The sequence below is a fragment of the Narcine bancroftii genome, chromosome 4, assembly GCF_036971445.1.
Source record: "Narcine bancroftii isolate sNarBan1 chromosome 4, sNarBan1.hap1, whole genome shotgun sequence".
NCBI lineage: Eukaryota > Metazoa > Chordata > Chondrichthyes > Torpediniformes > Narcinidae > Narcine > Narcine bancroftii.
Genome location: NC_091472.1, coordinates 6,745,002 through 6,764,085, shown reverse-complemented (window position 1 = coordinate 6,764,085; position 19,084 = coordinate 6,745,002). Strand labels below are relative to the sequence as shown.

Below are 19,084 nucleotides of genomic sequence, written 5' to 3'. Positions count from 1 at the left end.
ATTGCATTGACTGTAAGAAGTCAACAGGGTAGGGGTGGGGGGAGCAGGAAATGAAAGGGGGAGAAGTGGCATTGCTCGTCTGGGAAAATATCACAGATGTGCTCAGGCAGGACAGCCCAGAGGAATCGTCTATTGAGGCTATAAGGGTGGAGATGAGAAATGGGAAAGATATAACCATACTCATGGGGTTGTTTTATAGACCACCCAATAGTCAACAAGAATTGGAGGAGCAAATCTGTAGAGAGATAGCACAGTTGCAGAAAACCTAGTAGGAGATTTTAATTTTCCACATATTGACTGGGACTCCCACACTGTAAAAGGGCGAGATGGCTTAGTGTTCATTAAATGGGGCACCACGCTGTTACAGTGCCAGCGAATGAGACCATGGGTTCGTATCCTGCACTGTCTGTAAGGAGTTTGTATGTTCTCCCTGTGTGTGCCTGGGTTTTCCTCGGGTGCTCCAGTTTCCTCTTACCGTTCAAATCATATAAGGGATGTAGATCAATTGGGTGTGATTAGGCAGTATGGGCTCATGGGCCAAAAGGGCCGGTTACTGTGCTGTATGTCTAAATTTAAATGTGTTCAGGCAAGTTTATGAAATCAATATATAGAGGTACCAACTTGAGAGGGTGCAATAGTGGATCTCCTATTAGGGAACAAGAAAGGACAGGTGACAGAAATATGTGTTGGGGAACATTTTGGATCCAGTGATCATATCATTAGTTTCAAGTTAATTATAGAGAAGGATAGGTCTGGGCCTCGGGTTGAGATTCTAAACTGGAGTAAGGACAATTTTGAGGAAATTAGAAAGGATCTAGTATGCATGGATTGAAATAAATTGTTTTCGGGCAAGGATGTGCGAGGAAAGTGGAGGATCTTCAAAAGTGAGATTTTGAGAGCACAGAGTTTCTATCTTCCTGTCAGGATCAAAGGCAAGGTTAGCAGGAATGGGGAACCTTGGTCTTTGAAGGTTATTGGGGATCTGGTCCGGAAGAAATGAGAGGTGTATAGCAGGTATAGGCAACATGGAGCAAATGGGGTGCTTGAGAAGTATAAGTGTACAAAAAAACCTCAAGAAAGTTATCAGGAAGGCAAAAAGAAGACATGAGGTTGCTTTGGAGGCCAATGTGATGGAAAATCCTCAGCGTTTTTACAAGTATATTAATAGCAAAAGGATAGTAAGGGACAAAATTGGTCCACTTGAAGATCAGAGTGGTCAGCTTTGTATGCAGCCAAAAGAGACGTGGGAGATCTTAATTTTTTTTCATCAGTATTCACTTGGAAAAAGGGCACAGAGTTGTGGGAAATAAGGAAAACAAGCAGTGAGGTCATGGAACCAAAATAAATTAAAGAGGAGGAAGTGCTTGCTGCCATAAATCTCCAGGGCCTGACAAGATATACCCTCAGACCTTGAGGGAGGCTATTGTAGAAATTGTAGGGTCTCTGGCAGAAATAATTAGAATGTCCTTAGACATAGGTGTGGAGTTCACATTCTTCCATTGTTTAAAAAAAAGCTCAAAAAATCACGGTGGAGATTATAGGTTGGTGAACCTGTCGACAGTTGTAGGTAAATTATTGGAAGTTGTTCTAAGAGATCGGATATACAATTGTTTGGATTGCCAGAAACTGATTACGGATAGTCAACATGACTTTGTGTATGGTAGGTGACGTTTAAACAATCTTAGAGTTGATGCTCGCATTTTGGTGACAGACATGGCATTTAATTTATTATAATTTTCATTAAATAAAATAAATATTAAGCATTGATTAAAATTGTTTCTTGACAACAGGAAACTGGGGGGGGGGGGAAAGGGGTGGGTGGAGGGGACTGAGGGAACCAGGTGGAGGAGACTGGGAGTCAGAGGAGGAGAGGAGGGCAATCAGGGATCATGAGGGGATTGGGGTCCAGTCTCTGACAACGGGACAACCTCCCTCCATTACCCTTCCACCATCTGCCACCGTCGCTTATTCATCACCAAGCACTGGAGCCTTCAACGCCCGTAGTGCCGTGTCAGTCAGCTCCATGTGAAAGAGTGACAAGTGCTGTCCTGAGTGCAAGGTCCCGCACGACAGCTCAAACTGCCACTCCTCACTTCATAATAAGTATAATAAGTGAATAAATTGTTGTAGCCTAACTGTTAGCGCCAAAATGTACATCACCACACTATGGACGGAAAAATGTCAGGCGCCAAAATGTGGAGGCCAAATGTCCAAGACCCTCTTCAGTGACTCAAAATGGTACCCTGTATTCCAAGTGAGGTCTCACCTTTACCTTATGAAACCTCAACATCACATCCCTGCTCTTATATCCTCTAGATAGGAATGCCAACATTGCAATTGCATTCTTCATTATTGACTCAACCTGGAGGTTAATCTTTAGGGGATCCTGCGCAAGGTCGCCCAAGTCCCTTTGCACCTCTGAATTTTCTCCCCATCCAAATACTAGTTTGCCCTTTTATTCCCTCTTCCAAAGTGCATAACCATACACTTTCCAACATTGTATTTAATTTTCCACTTCTCTGCTCATTCTACTAATCTAAGTCTCTCTGCAGCTCCTCCATTTTTCCTCACTACCTCACCCTCCACCTATCTTTGTATCACTTCCTCTCAAAGAACACTACAGCACAGTACAGGCTCTTCGGCCCTCAATGTTGTGACAACCCATATATTCATACATTATTACCCTCTATTTTTTTCATCCCTGTGCCTAAGAGTCTCTTAAATGCCCCTAATGTTCTAGCCTCCACCATCATGAATAAAGACTTACCCCTGATGTCTCCCCTAAACTTTTCTTCCTTCGCTTTCTAACTAATGCCCTCTGATATTTGCTACACCCACCCTGGGAAACAGGCACAGGCTGCCTACCTTATCTACGTCCCTCATAATCTTGAATACCTCTATTAAGACACCTCTCAATCCTTCTTCACTCCAAAGAGAAAAGTCCCAGCTCTGCTAACCTTGCCTCATAGGACTTATTTTCCAATCCAGGCTGGTAAATCTCCTCTGCACCCTCTCCATACCTTCCACATCCTTCCTGTAATGAGGTGACTAGAAATGAACACAATACTCTGTGTAGTCTCACCAGAGATTAATAGAATTGAAACATTACCTCTCTACTCTTGAAATCAATCCCCTGACTAATGAAGCCCACCATTCCGTAGGCCCTCTTAACTATCTTATCAACCTATGCGGTGACCTTGAGGGATGCCTTATCTGTTCATCCACACTCTTAAGTACCCGACCATTAACCCTGTACTCACCCTTCAGGTTTGACCTTCCAAAATGCTTCACCTCACGCTGATCTGGAATGAACTCCATTTGCCACTTTTCACCCAACTCTGCATCATGTCTAATCTAACCTACGACAACATTCAGCACTATCCACAAGTCCTCCAACCTTCGTATCACCTGCAAACCGATTGACCCATCTTCGTCCAGGTCATTAATAAAAGTCACAAAGAACAGGGGCCACAGAACAAATCCCTGTGGAATCCACTAGTCTCTGACCTCCAGGCAGAATACTTTCCTTCCACTACTACTCTCTGCTCTACTAGTATTCTCCGCTCTGCACGTGCGCCCTGGATTATTGGCTTGCCAGACCTCACCATCCTTTAACCATGTCTTAGCATTGGGGAAAATATTGTGGTCAGTACCCCCATGTTAACTGAAGCTTCGACTTCATCTACTTTACTACTGATTCTTCTTCTCATCCAATCTATGCAATTTGAGTTCACTTGTTCTACCGAATGGACTTGCAACTATTTCAACTGCACTGCTCTATCTGAGCCACACTCTGAACCCTTTGCCCTTTTGGGGGTTAAATGGCCTCTTCTTATGTCATCATAGCTAGATGCAACTCCTCTATCTTTCCATCACCCAGCCTGAGATTTAAACACTTCTTATCAAGTAAATTAGCTCCTTACTACTTACCCTCTAAGCCTCTGTCAGAGAATACAGCACGGAACAGGCCCTTCAGCCTAACTTGTACATGCAGACTAAGCTGGTATCCTGGGCTAATCCCATTGGTTAAATCCAGAGCTTGTTAATCAAGATTCCTTTCATAGTACAGAGCATATATTACCCTCTGCCTACCATAAGAGTCGCCATTAGAGTTGCTCAGTGCCCCATGCCTTAAGAGAGAAAGAGAAGCAAAAGAGAGTCCCTTAAGAGTCAGGGGATTCACCATCAGTGCTCAATATAGACCCCTTCTCAATTCATCAAAAGTAAATCAAAAAAATCTGATTGAACACAAAATGCTGGAGAAGCTCAACAGGTCAAACAGTGTCCTTTATGTCCCAAAGGCAGAGATCCAGAACCGACGTTTCGGGTTGCACCTACCTCATTCCTTGATGAGAGGCTCAAGCCCGAAATGTCAGTTAAGTATCTTTGCCTTTGCGACATGAAGGACACTGTTTGACCTGTTGAGCTTCTCCAGAATTTTGTGTTCTCAATTCAACTGCAATCCAAGCTCTAGATCCAAACCTCTGACACGATCAGGAAGCCTGCAGTGTCCAAGGCCCTTTGGGAGTTCTTGCCCTCAACACCCACTTGAATTCCGGCACCGATATCTGGCTCCCATCAGCCTGCAGGTCAATGTGAGTTCCTGACTGCAAGATGCCAATCGCCTGCAGCCCGAGACGGTCCCTCAGCCCCTGAGCCCCTTGCTGGTCTGCCGCCGTGGTCGCTGTCTTGTAGGGTCCTACTGCAACCTCCACCTGGATTAACACAGCTCCACTCAGACCATTTCTAACTGCAAATCCATAATATTCATGCAATTTAAAAGCAAGTCTTGAAACAAGTCAATGGAACTAGCCCTCGGATGACACTAGTTACTGCTGAAGGTAGCATAATCCTTCCCACGGGTCACCAAAAATGTCAACCCAGGATTAATTGAATTAGTTTGATGGCTTTGGCTCTTTCAGGTCCTTACGAATTACTGACTGGCACGAAGGCATACAAGACAATGCAGGTGAGTTGGTACAGTACTTCTCTCTACAATCTGCACTCCTTGACTTACTGTAAACACCGAACCCTGCTGTACTTCAGAATGGGGTGTTTTGCTCAGCTCAGCAGCTGAAGGACCCACACAGGCTGCAGGTGACTTGCGGTCGAAGGATTCGCACAGGCTGGACACTGGCTCATGGAAGTGAAACACACAAGTCTGCAGATGCTTTTATTGTAGTAAAAAAACACACTGAAATGCTGGAGGAACTCAGCAGGTTTCGCGGCATCCATAGGAGGTAAAGATAATATAACCTACACTTTGGGCCTGAGCCCTTCCTCAAGGAATAAGCAAAGAACAGGAAGGATAACTCAGGTGAAGGAAGAGAGACAGAGGGAAAGAGAGAAAAAGTGTGAGGTGAATCTTCGTTTGTTCAAGATTTCCAACAACAATTCTACTTCTTACACCTTCTGTCCTATCACCACAGGGGTCCTCCCGAACCTTTTCCCCTTCCCCTTAGTCTTGATAAAGATTGAATATGTTGACTGACAATTCCTATCCATGGATGCTGTCACCACTCTTTGCCTGCTCAAGATTCCAGCTTCTGTGGCTTTTGGCATGACTAAGGGAGAATGATCGAATTGAACTGTTTTTTTTTGTCACGTGCACCGAGGTGCAGGGAAAAGGGAGCTCGCAAAATAGTTGCTGCACTCCGGTTCCATTTTGGATTTTCAAAATAATAAGTTCCCAGGAGAGCACAAGACAATTCATGACAACAGTGGGACGTAAACTTTAACAAGCCAATCGAATTTAATATTTAAATCCTCGAGATGGGAAGACAGCAGGATGGTGGCTGTAATTAAAGAACAGGAATGAAGTTGCATCTAGGGAGGTTGTGCATTTGGACTTTCAGAAGGCCTTTGGCAAAGGTTTAACAAAAGATTGGTGTGTCAAATTAAAGCACATGAGATTGAGGTAATATACGAGCATGGTTTCAAAATTGGGTAATGGACATGATTTTAAAAAATGGGTCATTGTGGGCTTGACAGTCAATGACCAGTGTGGGAGACCATATGACACGAGCAGAATTAGGCCATTTGGCCCATCGGATCTGCTGGGATCAGTGCTTGGAATTCAGCTATTTGTAATGATCTCAAGGATCTGGATGGGAAACATTTTGAAGTACAAAATTTATTGTCAGAGTACATTCATGACATCACATTGAAATAGCAGTTCTTTCTTTCTTCAAGTACTGATTTCAGCTACCAGTATAAAGAATTAACCAGAATGATTCCTGGAACGAAGGGATTAACAAATGAGGAAATTTGAACTGTACTCTTTCAAGATCAGAAGAATGAGAGGGGATTTCACACAAGTAATAACAATTTTGAAAGGCCCGGACATAGTAGATGTGGTAAAGTTGTTTCCCACGGTGAGAGGGTCTAGGACAAGAGGGTACAACTTCAGGATCGAAAGGCACCCATTTAAAAGAGAGAATGGGAGGAATTTCCTTATCTAGAATGGTGAACCTATGGAATAAGCTAGGGTGACTGTGGAGGCCAGATTGTTGGGTGTATTTAAGGCAGAGATTGATAGTTATCTGAATTGACAGGGTATCAAAGATTATGGGGAGAAGGCCGGGGAGTGGGTCTGAGTGGGAGAATGGATCAGCTCATGATGGAGAGGACTGGATGGGCCAAATGGTCTACTTCTGCTCCTGTATCTTTTGGTCTATAAACCTAGCCTGCAGAAAAAGACTATCAGGATTGTTTGAGATGTTACATATGCACACTGATAATAAATTGGAACTTTGAAGTCTGTTGATAATGCTAAACTGGAAGGGACTGTTAATTATGAAGAGGGTTCAAGGCTGATTAGCTGGAATAAACAAGTGGGCAAAAATTTGACATGCAAATCATGCAGAATATGGATAAATGGGTAGTTTTCCAATTTAGTAAGATCAAGACGAGGAGGCACATGACTTAAATGTTAATTTTCAAAGACTTGGATATTCTTGTGAACCAGTCAGACACAGTTAGTGTAGGGGTTTGCACAACGCTGTTACTGCGGCAGTGATCGGGACTGGGCTGTCTATAAGGAGTTTGTACATTCTCCCCATGTCTGCGTGGGTTTCCCCCGGGTCTCTGGATTCCTCCCACCGTTCGTAAACGTATCGGGGGTGTCAGTGAATTGGGCAGCTACGGGCTCGTGGGCTAAGATGACCCGTTACCGTGCTGTATGTCTAAATTTTTTAAAAATTATCTTTTAAATTGAAAGCAAACGTGGGTGAAACAAACAGTTAAGAAGACATATGGTAACCAGGTGTTCATAGACAGCAAATGAGGACAACATCAAAGATGTCTTGCTTTAATTATAAAGGACCTTGGTCAGGTTTTACATCGAACACTTCAGCACAGTACAGGCCCTTCAGCCCCTGATGTTGGTGTGACCTATGTAACCCGACTCCACAAAAGAATCTACTCCTTCTGTAGCTCACACCCATAACCTTCAGGAAATAAATGGTGGTGTTGCCAGGGCTGCTGTAACAGCAGCGGTGCCACGGGTGTAGGCCCACAGAGAGCCGGGAGAGGATACAGAGCACCCTCCGCAGGGTTCTACTGTCCAGTCCAACGCCCGATGGCTCCATACAGGCTTTAGAACAGCCTGTTAACAGAGCTGACGCTGGTTTATTTTAAAATCGTGCAACCACGGGGTCTGGGCCCAAGATGGCGGCGCCTGTGTTGGCGGTGGCCTCAAGGGGTTGCAGACTCTAAGGAAGCAGAAGGCTGGCCCAGGGCATTAGTAAACGGGGAGACTACCCCGTGTTTGATGAGGAGCAGCAGGGAAGATGACCATCGCAGCGTTCAACCGAAGGGCTCTGTGGCTGAAGAACACACAGGCAACAGGCTGTTGATGACTCGAGGCAAGGAACCCATTGACTGCGATCAAAGGACTCACACCAGGCTGCAGAATGCTGGAGAATGGCTCGAGACTGACTGAAGGGGTACAAGGTATCAGAATTCTGATGTGCGAGGGAGCCGAGGGTGCTGAAGGCTTCTTAAGCATGTTGGAGGATTGGATTTGAATCTTGGATTGACGATGGTTTGGACTGATGGTTTGTAATATTACATGTTTTATTACATGACAATAAAAGAACCTTGATTATATTTATTTTTACATCCATATGCCAATATAACAGTATTTTCAATGTCCCTATTGAACCAGCCTTCACCACCACCCCCAGCAATGCATTCCATTCACCCACCACCTTCTGTGTCAAAAAGGCTTACCTCTGACAGCTCCCCTAAACCTTACAGATGTCCTCTGGTATTAGCCATTGGCGTGCTGAGTAAATCCTGTCACCTTGGATGGTTTGCCTTTGTGAGTATCGCAAACTATTGTTTGAAGTGCCTCAAAGGGCTTTAGATGTGACCTTACAGCATAGAAGAGCAAGTCTCTAGTTCAAAAAACCCAAGAGCAGAAGTAGGCCCATCGAATCTGCTCAGCCATTCTAATCGTGAGCTGACGTACCTCCCGGCTTTCTCCCCATAACCCTTGGTGCCTTGACTAACCAAATTATGGTCAATCTCTGCCTTAAATACACTCAACGACCTCTTTCCACAGCCGCCTGTGGCAACAAGTTCCACAACCCTCTGACTAAAGACATTTTTCTCATCTCTGTTTTAAACTGTCACCCTTTTAACTCTCTTGTCTGACTACCACGGGAAACAACTTTGCCACATCTACTCTATCCAGGCCTTTCAGCAATTGAAATGCCTCTATATCCTTCTATATTCCAACGAGTACAGTCCAAGAGCTGACAATCATTCCTCATCTTCTCTGAACCCTCTCCAACGTCAGCATGTCTTTTTCTCAAATAAGATGCCCAAAACTGTACCCAAGTGAGGTCTCACCAGTGTTTGATTGCCTCATCATTACAATTTTTAAAAATTTTAACTTTAGACATACAGTACGATATCAGGCCCTTTCAGCCCATGAACCTTTGCTGCCCCAAGTACATTCAATTGGCCTACAACCCTGGTATATTTCAAAATCGGAGCACCTGGAGGTAACTCACGTAGACACAGGGAGAACTCCTTACAGACAGTGCTGGATTTGAACCCTTGTCCCGCTTGCTGGCGCTGTAATACTAACTGTGCCTCCCACTGCTGGGTCTTCTTGCGTTCCTACAGTAGAAAGTTCTTATATTTTGCTCCAGATTCCACCATCCACAGTCCCTTGTGTCTCCAGTACTCTAGTTGGAGAATGTAATAAAGCAAAAGCATTAGGAAACCATTCCAGGTGGAGCCTTGTAATCAGGTTACCTGGAAGGGTGCTCCAGTGTGTTGCAAATCGTCTGCGGGAATGTTCAGGACTGAACCGCAGCCTCCAAAACGCTCATTCTGACAGCCGTAAACAACCAGTGGAATGTCTGCACCGCGGTTCAGGAAAACAAAGTAGTTTTGTTCCACCTCATTACAGGAAGGATGTGGACTATGGAGAGGGTGCAGAGGAGATTTACCAGGATTGGAAAATAAGTCTTAAGAGGCAAGGTTAGCAGAGCTGGGACAATTCTCTTTGGAGCGTAGAAGGATAAGAGCAGACTTAACAGAGGCCTACAAGATTAAGAGAGTATTGATAGGATGAACAGCCAGTGCCTGTTTCCCAAAGCAGGAATATCAAACACGCAAAGACATACGTAAAAGGTGAAGGGAGGGAAATTTAGGGGAGACATCAGGGATAAGTGTTTGGTTTTTTTTTTTTTTTTTTTTTTTTTTTTTAAACACAGAGTTGTGGGTTCCTGGAATGCCTTGCCAGTGATGGTGGAGGAGGCTGATACATTAGGGGCATCATAATGTTGTATACAGATACATAACCATTACAACCAATACATAACCAAAATACATTTGTCTATACCTTGATGAAGGGCTCAAACCTGAAACATTGGTTATATATCTTTGCTCTATAAAGTACACTGTTTGACATGCTGAGTTACTGCAGCATTGTTTTTATTTCAACCATGGTGTCTGCAGACTTTCATGGTTTACGTAATGTTGTATACCTCTATCAAATCTCCTCTCATTCTTCTGTGCTCTGAAATGGTGTGTGAGCACTTGGTAGGGGGTGGGAGAGAGGTGGGTGGGCTCCAATGGATGGAAGAAAAACAGTGGGTTACAGGGTGGGGGTTAGTACTTTTTTTAAGGAATATATAGGTTGGCACAACATCAAGGGCCCAAGGGCCTGTACTGTGCTCTAATGTTCGATGTTCTAAATCAAAGTGGTTGGAGCTCACCCACTCATTTCATAAAACATTTCCTCACATTGCCAATCATTCTGCTCCCTTAGTCAACCAAAATAGGTACCATTATTGATGTTTACTCCATCGGTATTATTGAACTCCCTTCCTTTGAAGGGAATTCTGTGAGATTCTATTTCACTGATCCCCCTCTGTAATCCCTGCTGCTCTCAAGTTCTACAATCGTGTGATCTCTTTTGTTTTCCCCCCACCTTTTTATTCAGGCACCTGCCTGTGTTTGGTTAGACCTGATGAATGGCCCAGGTCCAAAACATTGGTTACCCTTTACCTCCCAAACATGATCTGCTGCGTTTCTCCAGCACCTTTGTGTATTACTAGTTTTGAAGGTTGGATTGGTGCTTGTTGACAGATGGGGAAGTTTCAAAGATCATATCGCAATAAATTATGAGTTAAATGATGTTGGTGAGTTAAATAGTTCACAGTCTTCTCCCCAGGGTCAGGAATCTAAAACTAGAGAGCAATGGTTCTCAACCTTTATCTTTCCACTCACATCCCACTTAAAGTCATCTCTAGGCCATCGGTCCTCTGTGATTAGTAAGGGATTGCTGAAGGTGGATTGTGAGTGGGAAGGGAAGGCTGAGATTCTCTGCTCTAGACCCAATTGTTACTGAAATATTTTGCTTGGGAAAAATTATCATTGGTCCATTTCCTTTGGAGTTCTGAAACCGTGCACATAACGAGTCCATGAGGTACAATTAAAACAGTGGTTTTCAAACTTTTTCTTTCCACCCTCATACCACCTTAAACAATTCTTTACTAATCACAGAGCACCTATGGCATAGGGAATACTTAAAAGTGGTATGTGAGTGGAATGAAAAAGATTGAGAACCAATGAACTAGAGGGGATTGATTGTCAAGTATCAGAAGGGATCTGGTCTGAGTGGAACAAGCCAGAGGGTGGTGGGTGAGCTGCCAAAGGTTGCAGCGAAGACAAACACATAGATTGGAATGTAGGAATTCTTTAAGAGGGAGAGAACCATGAAACACAAGAGTGCAGAAATAGGCCCTTTGGTCCATCTAGTTTGTGCTAAACCTGCTGCGATTGCAGTAAAAACACAGTGACGCTGGAGGAACTCACCCAGTCTTGCTGAGCCTGAGCCCTTCCTCAAAATCTGTGTAAAAGGCTGGGGAAAAAGGGGAAGAATGGGAGGGGTAAAAACACAATGCTGGAGAAGCTGAGAGTACTTTATGTCGCAAAGACAAGGACAACCAAATTTTCAGGCTTGAGCCCTTCATCAAGAATGGGTGGAGTACAGAACAATAGACGAAAGGTTAACGGGATATGATGAGAGAGTAAAGGTGGAAATTGATTTTGGCTCTGTGAAAGGAGACAGAGGGAAAAAAGAGAGAGAGAGGGATGGGAGACATGAGGAAAGATGGGGGTGTCTAACAGAAACTGGAGAAGTCAAGGTTAATGCCATCTGAAGGTGTTGCTCCTCCATTTGGTGGGTGGTCTCAGTCTGGCAGTGCATGAGACCGTGAGACCATGGACAGCATGTCTGGTGCTCTAATAATTTTGTGCTAACAGCCAGGCTTACCCTTCCTCCCATTATTCCAGTACAGACAAATAGGTTGGCCTAGACTGATGAGGCCAAAGGGCCATATTTCCACACTGTAAAACTCTATGGCTCCAGTAGCCTTCCTTCAGAAATACTTAATTGGTAGCAAACAGACTTGGGATGTGCTGACATTCTCAATAATTCTCTTTTTTGTTCTTGGAAATGTTGTACCGCTGAATTCCTCCCAAAGTAGGACAGGAGGTAAAGTAAGCCAGAGAGCTGTGGTAAGATATTCAGATTTTGTTGTGGGAGGAATGGATAATTAGAGCAGTCAGGGAGTTCTGGAGTACTGCACTCCTGGGAAAGAATGAGTGATCGAGATGTAGAGCAGCACAATGTATACTCAAGCTGAATGGCTGAAGCAAGACCTCCTTACTCTAGCCTCCCAGCCCTTGGTGTTTAGGACCCCTCCCTCACTGTCACTGTGGGTCTCATTCGTTCTCCTGAATGGCAGGCGGCTTACACAACGACGTGGATAATTGCTGCTCGACAAATTATGGGTGAGGAGTTTTGCGTCCCACTTAATCATCCCCCAAGTGGCTGCTGTGTCGTGCGACTCAAATGAGTGCCAACACAATGCTGCAATTTATCGCTATAAATAGACCGCTCCGTTCCAAATAGCAGCAGAAAGTGACATTGTGTCAGAATATTTAACAACTCCATAATGAAGTCTCAAGAGCAGGAAAGTGTTCTGGACAAAAGGTAAACATACATTTAATTTTTTTTTAATGTCTTTATCCTAAGAATTCCAATAATTGTTCTTTGGTTTATAAACCTTTAATGCTCACTCTTGGCTCCTGAAGGTAATTAAAGTAATAAAACTCCCTGGGTTAAAAAATATACAGAAAAAGAAATTAAACATGTCTATTGAAAAATAACTAGCTTGAGCCAGTGAAGGAATGGGATCAGAGGTGTTTATAAAGCAAGGAAATAATAGAGTTAACAGACATATCCATTTGATAACTTTTCAATGGAAATAATTAAATCAAGGAATGAAATTGGAAAATTCCAGACGTTTATAACAGCTCATTACCTTGTCAGTAATCATTTGAATTTACTGGGCACCCTTATTGTAAAATGTGCTATCAAACATTCTCCTGTACTTATTAGTGAATATCTCATGGCTTTGGTCACCCACGAGGAATGGAATCATTTTGTTTAAACAATACACATCATTTTTAAAACAGCAATGCACCTCAAACTTTTTTAACAGGAGCTGAAGCCAGAAACAGTTTGACAAGCCCCATACAGTGGCACAAGGAGAGCTGACCAAATGCTCGGACAAAGATGGGTTTTATGAAGCATCCTTAAGGAGGAAGCAGATGGAGTGTTTGAGTTTCATGGAGAGAATTGGGTCTCAGGAGCGAACAGAAAACCACAAAGTAAAGCACACAGTGTTGCACGGACTGAGTGTCACAAGACGGAAGGCTGCAGGAGCATGAGGAAGATAGATGGTGGTGTTGCCAGAGCTGCTGTGACGGCAGCGGTGTTGCGGGCCCACGGAGAGCAAGGAGTGGAGACACAGCGCTCCCGCAGGGTCCAACCATCCAGTCCGACTGCTATCAGTTAGGCTTTAGACAGCCCGTTAATGGAGCTGATGGTGGTTTTATTAAAAAATCCTGGGACTGCGGGGTCTGCATCCAAGATGGTGGCACCCATAATTGGCAGCGGTCACAAGGGGTTGCAAACTCTGGGGGAACAGAAGATTGGTGAGGAGTACCAGAAAATGGGGAGGACCCCCCCCCCCCCCACCACCATTTGAAGAGAAACAGAGGAGATGTCTCATGGGATGGTGACCACGGCGGCGGACCAGTAAGGGCCTCTGCAGTTGAACACACCGGCGGCATTCCAAGGAATGCACGCAGGTTGAGGGCAGATGGAGAGTCCGGTCTAGGGATTCATACCAGGCGGCGCACTGCTGGAAACTGGCTGAAGGGGTACCAGGTATCAGAACTGGCATGCGAGAGGAAGGCTTCCTGATCATGTTAGAGATTTGGATCTGGAGTTAGAGCTGCTGATGGTTTGGACTGTGTGGCTGCAGAGGCTGCAGCAGCGCTTGGAGGCAAATCCACGGACACTAGGTGACTGTGAGGGGACCTCTCTTTTGGTTCTCTTTCTCTGACTGTAAGAGGCGCTTCAGGCAATTTCTGCCGATGGAGAAGCTATCTGCCTTACAGCAGACGAAAATAAATTCCATGCAATATTGCACTGTCTTTATTACATGACAATAAAGGAATCTTGAAGTTAGAAATAAGGAAACGCCAAGAGTATTAGAGGGAGAGGGAGGGTTATTGGGGCTGGAAAGGGTTACAGAAATTAAAATGGTTGTCCCGACTGGAGGAAACCACTGAGGTAGGATGGAGAGAAGAGCGATAGATTTTAACATAGTTTGTATGAATAAAGCTCAATTCTCCTGGTCTGTGATGATCTAAACCACTCAAAAAGGTAACAGATTACCGGTTTACAATTCTGAGAGTTCTTGCTCTCCTTTCATCACAACCCCACGATGGGCAGAAGCGATGCAACTTCATACACAAAGGGAAAGTTCTGCCGGTCATTCCCCATGTCAACACACGACAGCCAAAGGATACTCAGTAGTCGCAAGGCGGCCGCGCACATGATACAGGGTTCCACCGTCACGTACAGCACCGTGTCTTTGAACACCTCCTGCCATCTCCTGCCATTCAAGTGACACCACTCCAGGACGTGGCCAATGGCAACCATCTCCGCATGACGAGTAGCCTGTGTGGACGGAGGAAAATCATGGACCAGGCTTGAAGGACAGAGCCTTACAGGATGGAACACTTTGTTCCACAATCACATTCTCTATATCGTGGACCACTTCCGACACTTGGACCACTTCAGATATCTCTGTCCCCTTTCTGGATCTCCGTCCCCATCTCAGGAGACAAACTATTCACTGGCATTTACTATAAACACGACTTCCAAGCTACCGGGACTACTATAGACTACAGCTCCTCCCCTTCCCCCCACCTTTTTTATTTAGCCACCTGCAGATTTTCTAATTTAACTCTTACACCCCCCTCCCCCCCCCCACCCTGTATCTTGTAAGGGCACCATCCCCTTCTGTTCGTTTCTTCCTCTCGGCCTCATGTCCTCGAATGAGGCATTTCACTCCAGGACATCTACCTACTCAGGAGACATGGTCCTTCATACATGCCTGCCCTAACCCCACAAATAATACATATGCAGGACAAGTATTTTATCTATAAAAATGAATAAATAAATATTGTTTTGTTTTGGCTTGGGAAAGTACCAGAAGAGGTGCAGGTGGGGATGGATTTAACAAACCAATAGAAGAATCATAGAGTTTCTGTGGAAAGAAGACAAGGGTGGTGCGGATAGAATCACATTGTAGGTGGGGCAATGTCAAAGAATGATGTTTTATTTGGAGAACAGTGTTGATCTGATGCCTGGGAAATGGAGGAGATGCAGATGATAGCTCATTCAGCCATTGTGCGCATGTGTGAGCTGATCCATTTTCCCATTCAGCCGAACTCCTCTGCCTTCTCCCCATAAAATCTGATACCTTGACTATTCAGATACCTATCAATCTCTGCCTTAAATAGACCCAACAATCTGGCCTCCACACCTGCCCGTACCAGAGGTTCACCACTCTCTGGTCTTTTCAATGTGGAAACGCCCATTCTACGGTGTTAATGCATTGACTTACATTCTTGGTTTCATTGACTTCATTCCTCCCTTGTCCCAAAATCTCATTGTGGTAAACCATCAGACATCCAACAGGCACCTCACCATTCTCCAAAGCCTCCTTCGCCTGCAAAACAAACAAAAAAATTGGTTCAACTTCAGCATGTGTACTTGCAATACATGTGGTGAAACACTAGCCTGCAGACGCTGTGATTGTAGTAAAAGCACGCAGAAATACTAGGGGATCTCAGCTGGTCTTGCAGCGTCCATAGGAGATAAAGATATATTACCAATGTTTCGGGCCTGAGCCCTTATTCAAGATTTTCATGCCATGAAGAAAGGCTCAGGCCCGAAACATCAGTAATATATCTTTACTCTGTTACAGAGTCCAGAGGACCCCAAAATCCAGCAGCAATAGATATGCACAACCCAGGGTCACTTAAACAAAAGTCGTTTTTAATTATAATTGAACAAGAAAACAGAATTAAACTTTAACTTATTACTTAACCTACCTAACCTCTTAATCCCCCCTCTAATACTAAGTGCGGGTGTCTGTAATGTATAATTAAGATTAGAAAAGTTCTTTGGATCACAGTCCAATCTCACTGGTTGCAGGCAATTCTTGTACTGTGCACAGAAGTTAGTATTAAAGTTCAACAGGGTTTGGTGTTTAACGGAAAAATGGTTACCACTCAGGAAGATTCTTACTGGTTTTCAGAGAGAGATTCCTTTTCCAGGACATCCACAACTAATTCCTTCTCAATCTGTCTTGCTGACGAAATTTGCCTGCCTTCAGGGTTCTCCAGATGATCCTCTTTCTTTCAGGTCACCTTTCAGACTGCCAGCCTTCTCCTTCGACCAGGCAGTCTTCCAAAGTTTGCCAGTTCGTCCCTCTAGAACTGATTTCTGTGACTCCTCTCTCTAGCCAACTTCAGATTGCCAATTGACCCACTTGCAAAGCCGCATATTTTCGCAAAATGCGGCTGTGGGAAGGCCACGTGAATGTGCAGAAGGTGCCTGCAAGGAGAATTTGGTAACCCTCCTCCGAGATGGATAATACCCGCAGCACAGTGGCCTCCCTAGCCATCTGAATACAGCCGCCTAAAAGCGTCTGCATTCGGATGACAGTAAGCTGGCCAGTGCCTGACTGCTCCTCTCCCAGTCCCCACACTGTCGGGTGGCTGGTGCAGGCTGTCAGCGCAGGGACATCCCCACACTGATCCCGCTGCCCTGCTCTCTCCCCACTCACGAAATCAGTCCCCACACTGTCGGGAAGCCGGCGCTGGCTGTCCCCACACTGTTGGGATCGATTTTGGTAGTGGGGAGAAGGGGGCTGGAGTGGCCGGCAGGGGAGAAGGGGTCTGGCCGAAACAATGCCGGTACCTGACTCAAGCGCCTCCTTCTCCCCCCGCTGGCCGCTCCAGCCCCTGTACTCACCCACCAGCCACTCCATCCCCGCACTCACCTGCCGGCCGCTCCAGCCTCCTTCTCCCCCGCTGGTGCTCCAGCCCCCGTACTCACCCGCCGGCCACTCCAGCCCCCTTCTCCCCCGCCGGCCACTCCAGCCCCATTCTCTCCCACCGGTTGCTCCAGCCTCCTTCTCCCCTGCCGGCTGCTCCGGCCCCCATACTCAACAGCCAGCCGCTCCGGCTCCCGTTCTCACCCGCCAGCCGCTCCAGCCCTGTGTGTGGGGAGAGAGCGGGGCAAAGGGATCAGTGTGGGGTCCTTCCACGCGGGACGTCCCCATGCTGACAGCCAGCCATCCTGAATTGACAGCCCAAGGGACAGGAGCCAGAATGCGCTCAGATGCGCATCCCGGCTCAGCTGTCCCTTCAGGTGGTCAGCGCTGCGCTTTCAACGCAGCCACCTGAACTGCAATTTAAAGGGCCACTTCTGCTTCTTCTTAGCGGAGAATGCACCAGAAAAAGCCTTCTGTTTCACACCCTCCCTCTCTGAGAGCAAAACTGTTCTGTCCCTGCCTGCCAAGATCACATGCTCTCCTGGGCCAGCTGTATTCTGCAACTTCGTTGTTCTTTCTGCGAAAAGCACCCTGCAAAATCCTGCAAAAATTGTATTTTAAAATGTTTGTGTGCAACCTGCTCTAACAATTCCTCTCAAACCCCCTCTAAATACTCTGTCACAACTCCCTTTGGATGCTGCGAGACCGGCTGAGTTCCCTCAGTATTTCTGTGTCTTTTTCCTTACAATGCATGCCTGTCCAACATTCCTACTGCAATTGTAAGAGCAAACGAGACAGAAAAGAACTAATAACGTTCCTGGACTTTATTTAAAAAAAAACAAAAGAAAATTACCTTGAAGGAATATGCATGGTTAAGCCCAACCCAACATATCTAATCGCAATACCTCTGGAACCAGCAAATCTAAAAGCTGGTGGGACGGAAAATAAAATCAAATGCCAGAATTTTCAAATACTTTTCAATTTTGGTCATTTTCCAGCTGTATCATAGATAATGAGTTTGAGTAAATAATTCATCCCAGTGACCTCTGTAGAATCCATTACCACTCTTGGCCAAGCCAACAACTAATATTTTGTCAAAAGATCCAGCGGGTAATTCCAATTCTTTCTATTTCTAAAGCCAACACTGACCCCTGCTGAAGGTGCAGTAATTATGTTCCAACACTGCCATCACTTCTCTAAATCTGTTCAGATTTATTGTCAGAGTACATACATGACATGTCGTGCAACCCTGAGACTCCTTTGTACCGTGGGCCCGGCAAAATTACCACTAATTGGTCGTGCATAAAATAAATTGTACACAGCGTAAAATGTAAACAAATAAAAGAACTGTAAAGATGATGAATGTAAACAAATTGACTGCAATAGAGAAAAGAAAGTCAATAAAGTGCACAAGTAAGAGTCCTTTAATAAGTCCTTAATTGAGTTTGTCGTTGAGGAGTCTGATGGTGGAGGGGGAGCAGCTGTTCCTGAACCTGGTGGTGCGAGCCTTCAAAACCCTGCAGAGGATAGTGCAGTCAGCGGAAAAGACCATTGGGGAATCTCTTCTAGCATGAAGGACATCTACTGCACTCAAAGCAGGCGGAAAGCAATAAGCATTGTGAAAGGCTCTGTTCATCCAACAAGTAAACTGTTCTCCCTTCTGCCATCTGGCAGGAGGTACCGAAGCACTTGGGCCTTTACATCCAGAGGGGAAAACAGTATTTTCCCCCAAGCCATCAGGCTCCTGAACTCCCAGTACAGTGCACCATGGACTTTGAGTGTACACGTCTTAATGCCTTAATATTTCAACTGCTTTCCTAACTTCTATCTATGTACCATGCAAGCATGAGTGAAAAAGTTGACTCGACTTTCCTGATGGCAGTAGCGAGAACAGAGCGTGTGCTGGGTTGTGAGGGTCTTCCGTGATTGCTGCTGCTCTCTGACAGGAGCGTTCCCTGTTATGGGGATGATTTTGCCTGTGATGCCTTGGGCTGTGTCAACCAAGGGATTAAGACACGAAGTCACCCTCGCGTGAGGACCCACTGTACAATGTTGCCACGTATGGTACCAGGGAGAGGAATGGCTACATGCATTTAAACAGCACTTTTAATTGTGCAAAAAAAGGATCGAGGTGC

At 45.2% G+C, this 19,084-nt stretch overlaps 1 protein-coding gene across 3 annotated transcripts in view; it reads right to left on the bottom strand.

The window, feature by feature from the left end:
* The window catches only part of adat2 (adenosine deaminase tRNA specific 2), a 67,576-nt gene that overhangs the window by 8,948 nt on the left and 39,544 nt on the right, over positions 1 to 19,084 (bottom strand). For all 3 annotated transcript variants that reach the window (XM_069930705.1, XM_069930707.1, XM_069930706.1), the window contains 3 exons: positions 15,513 to 15,617; positions 14,410 to 14,560; positions 9,268 to 9,374 (listed from right to left, as the gene is read on the bottom strand). In XM_069930705.1, coding sequence (XP_069786806.1) covers positions 9,268 to 9,374; positions 14,410 to 14,560; positions 15,513 to 15,617 — 363 coding nt within the window. The remainder of the gene's footprint in view (positions 1 to 9,267; positions 9,375 to 14,409; positions 14,561 to 15,512; positions 15,618 to 19,084) is intronic.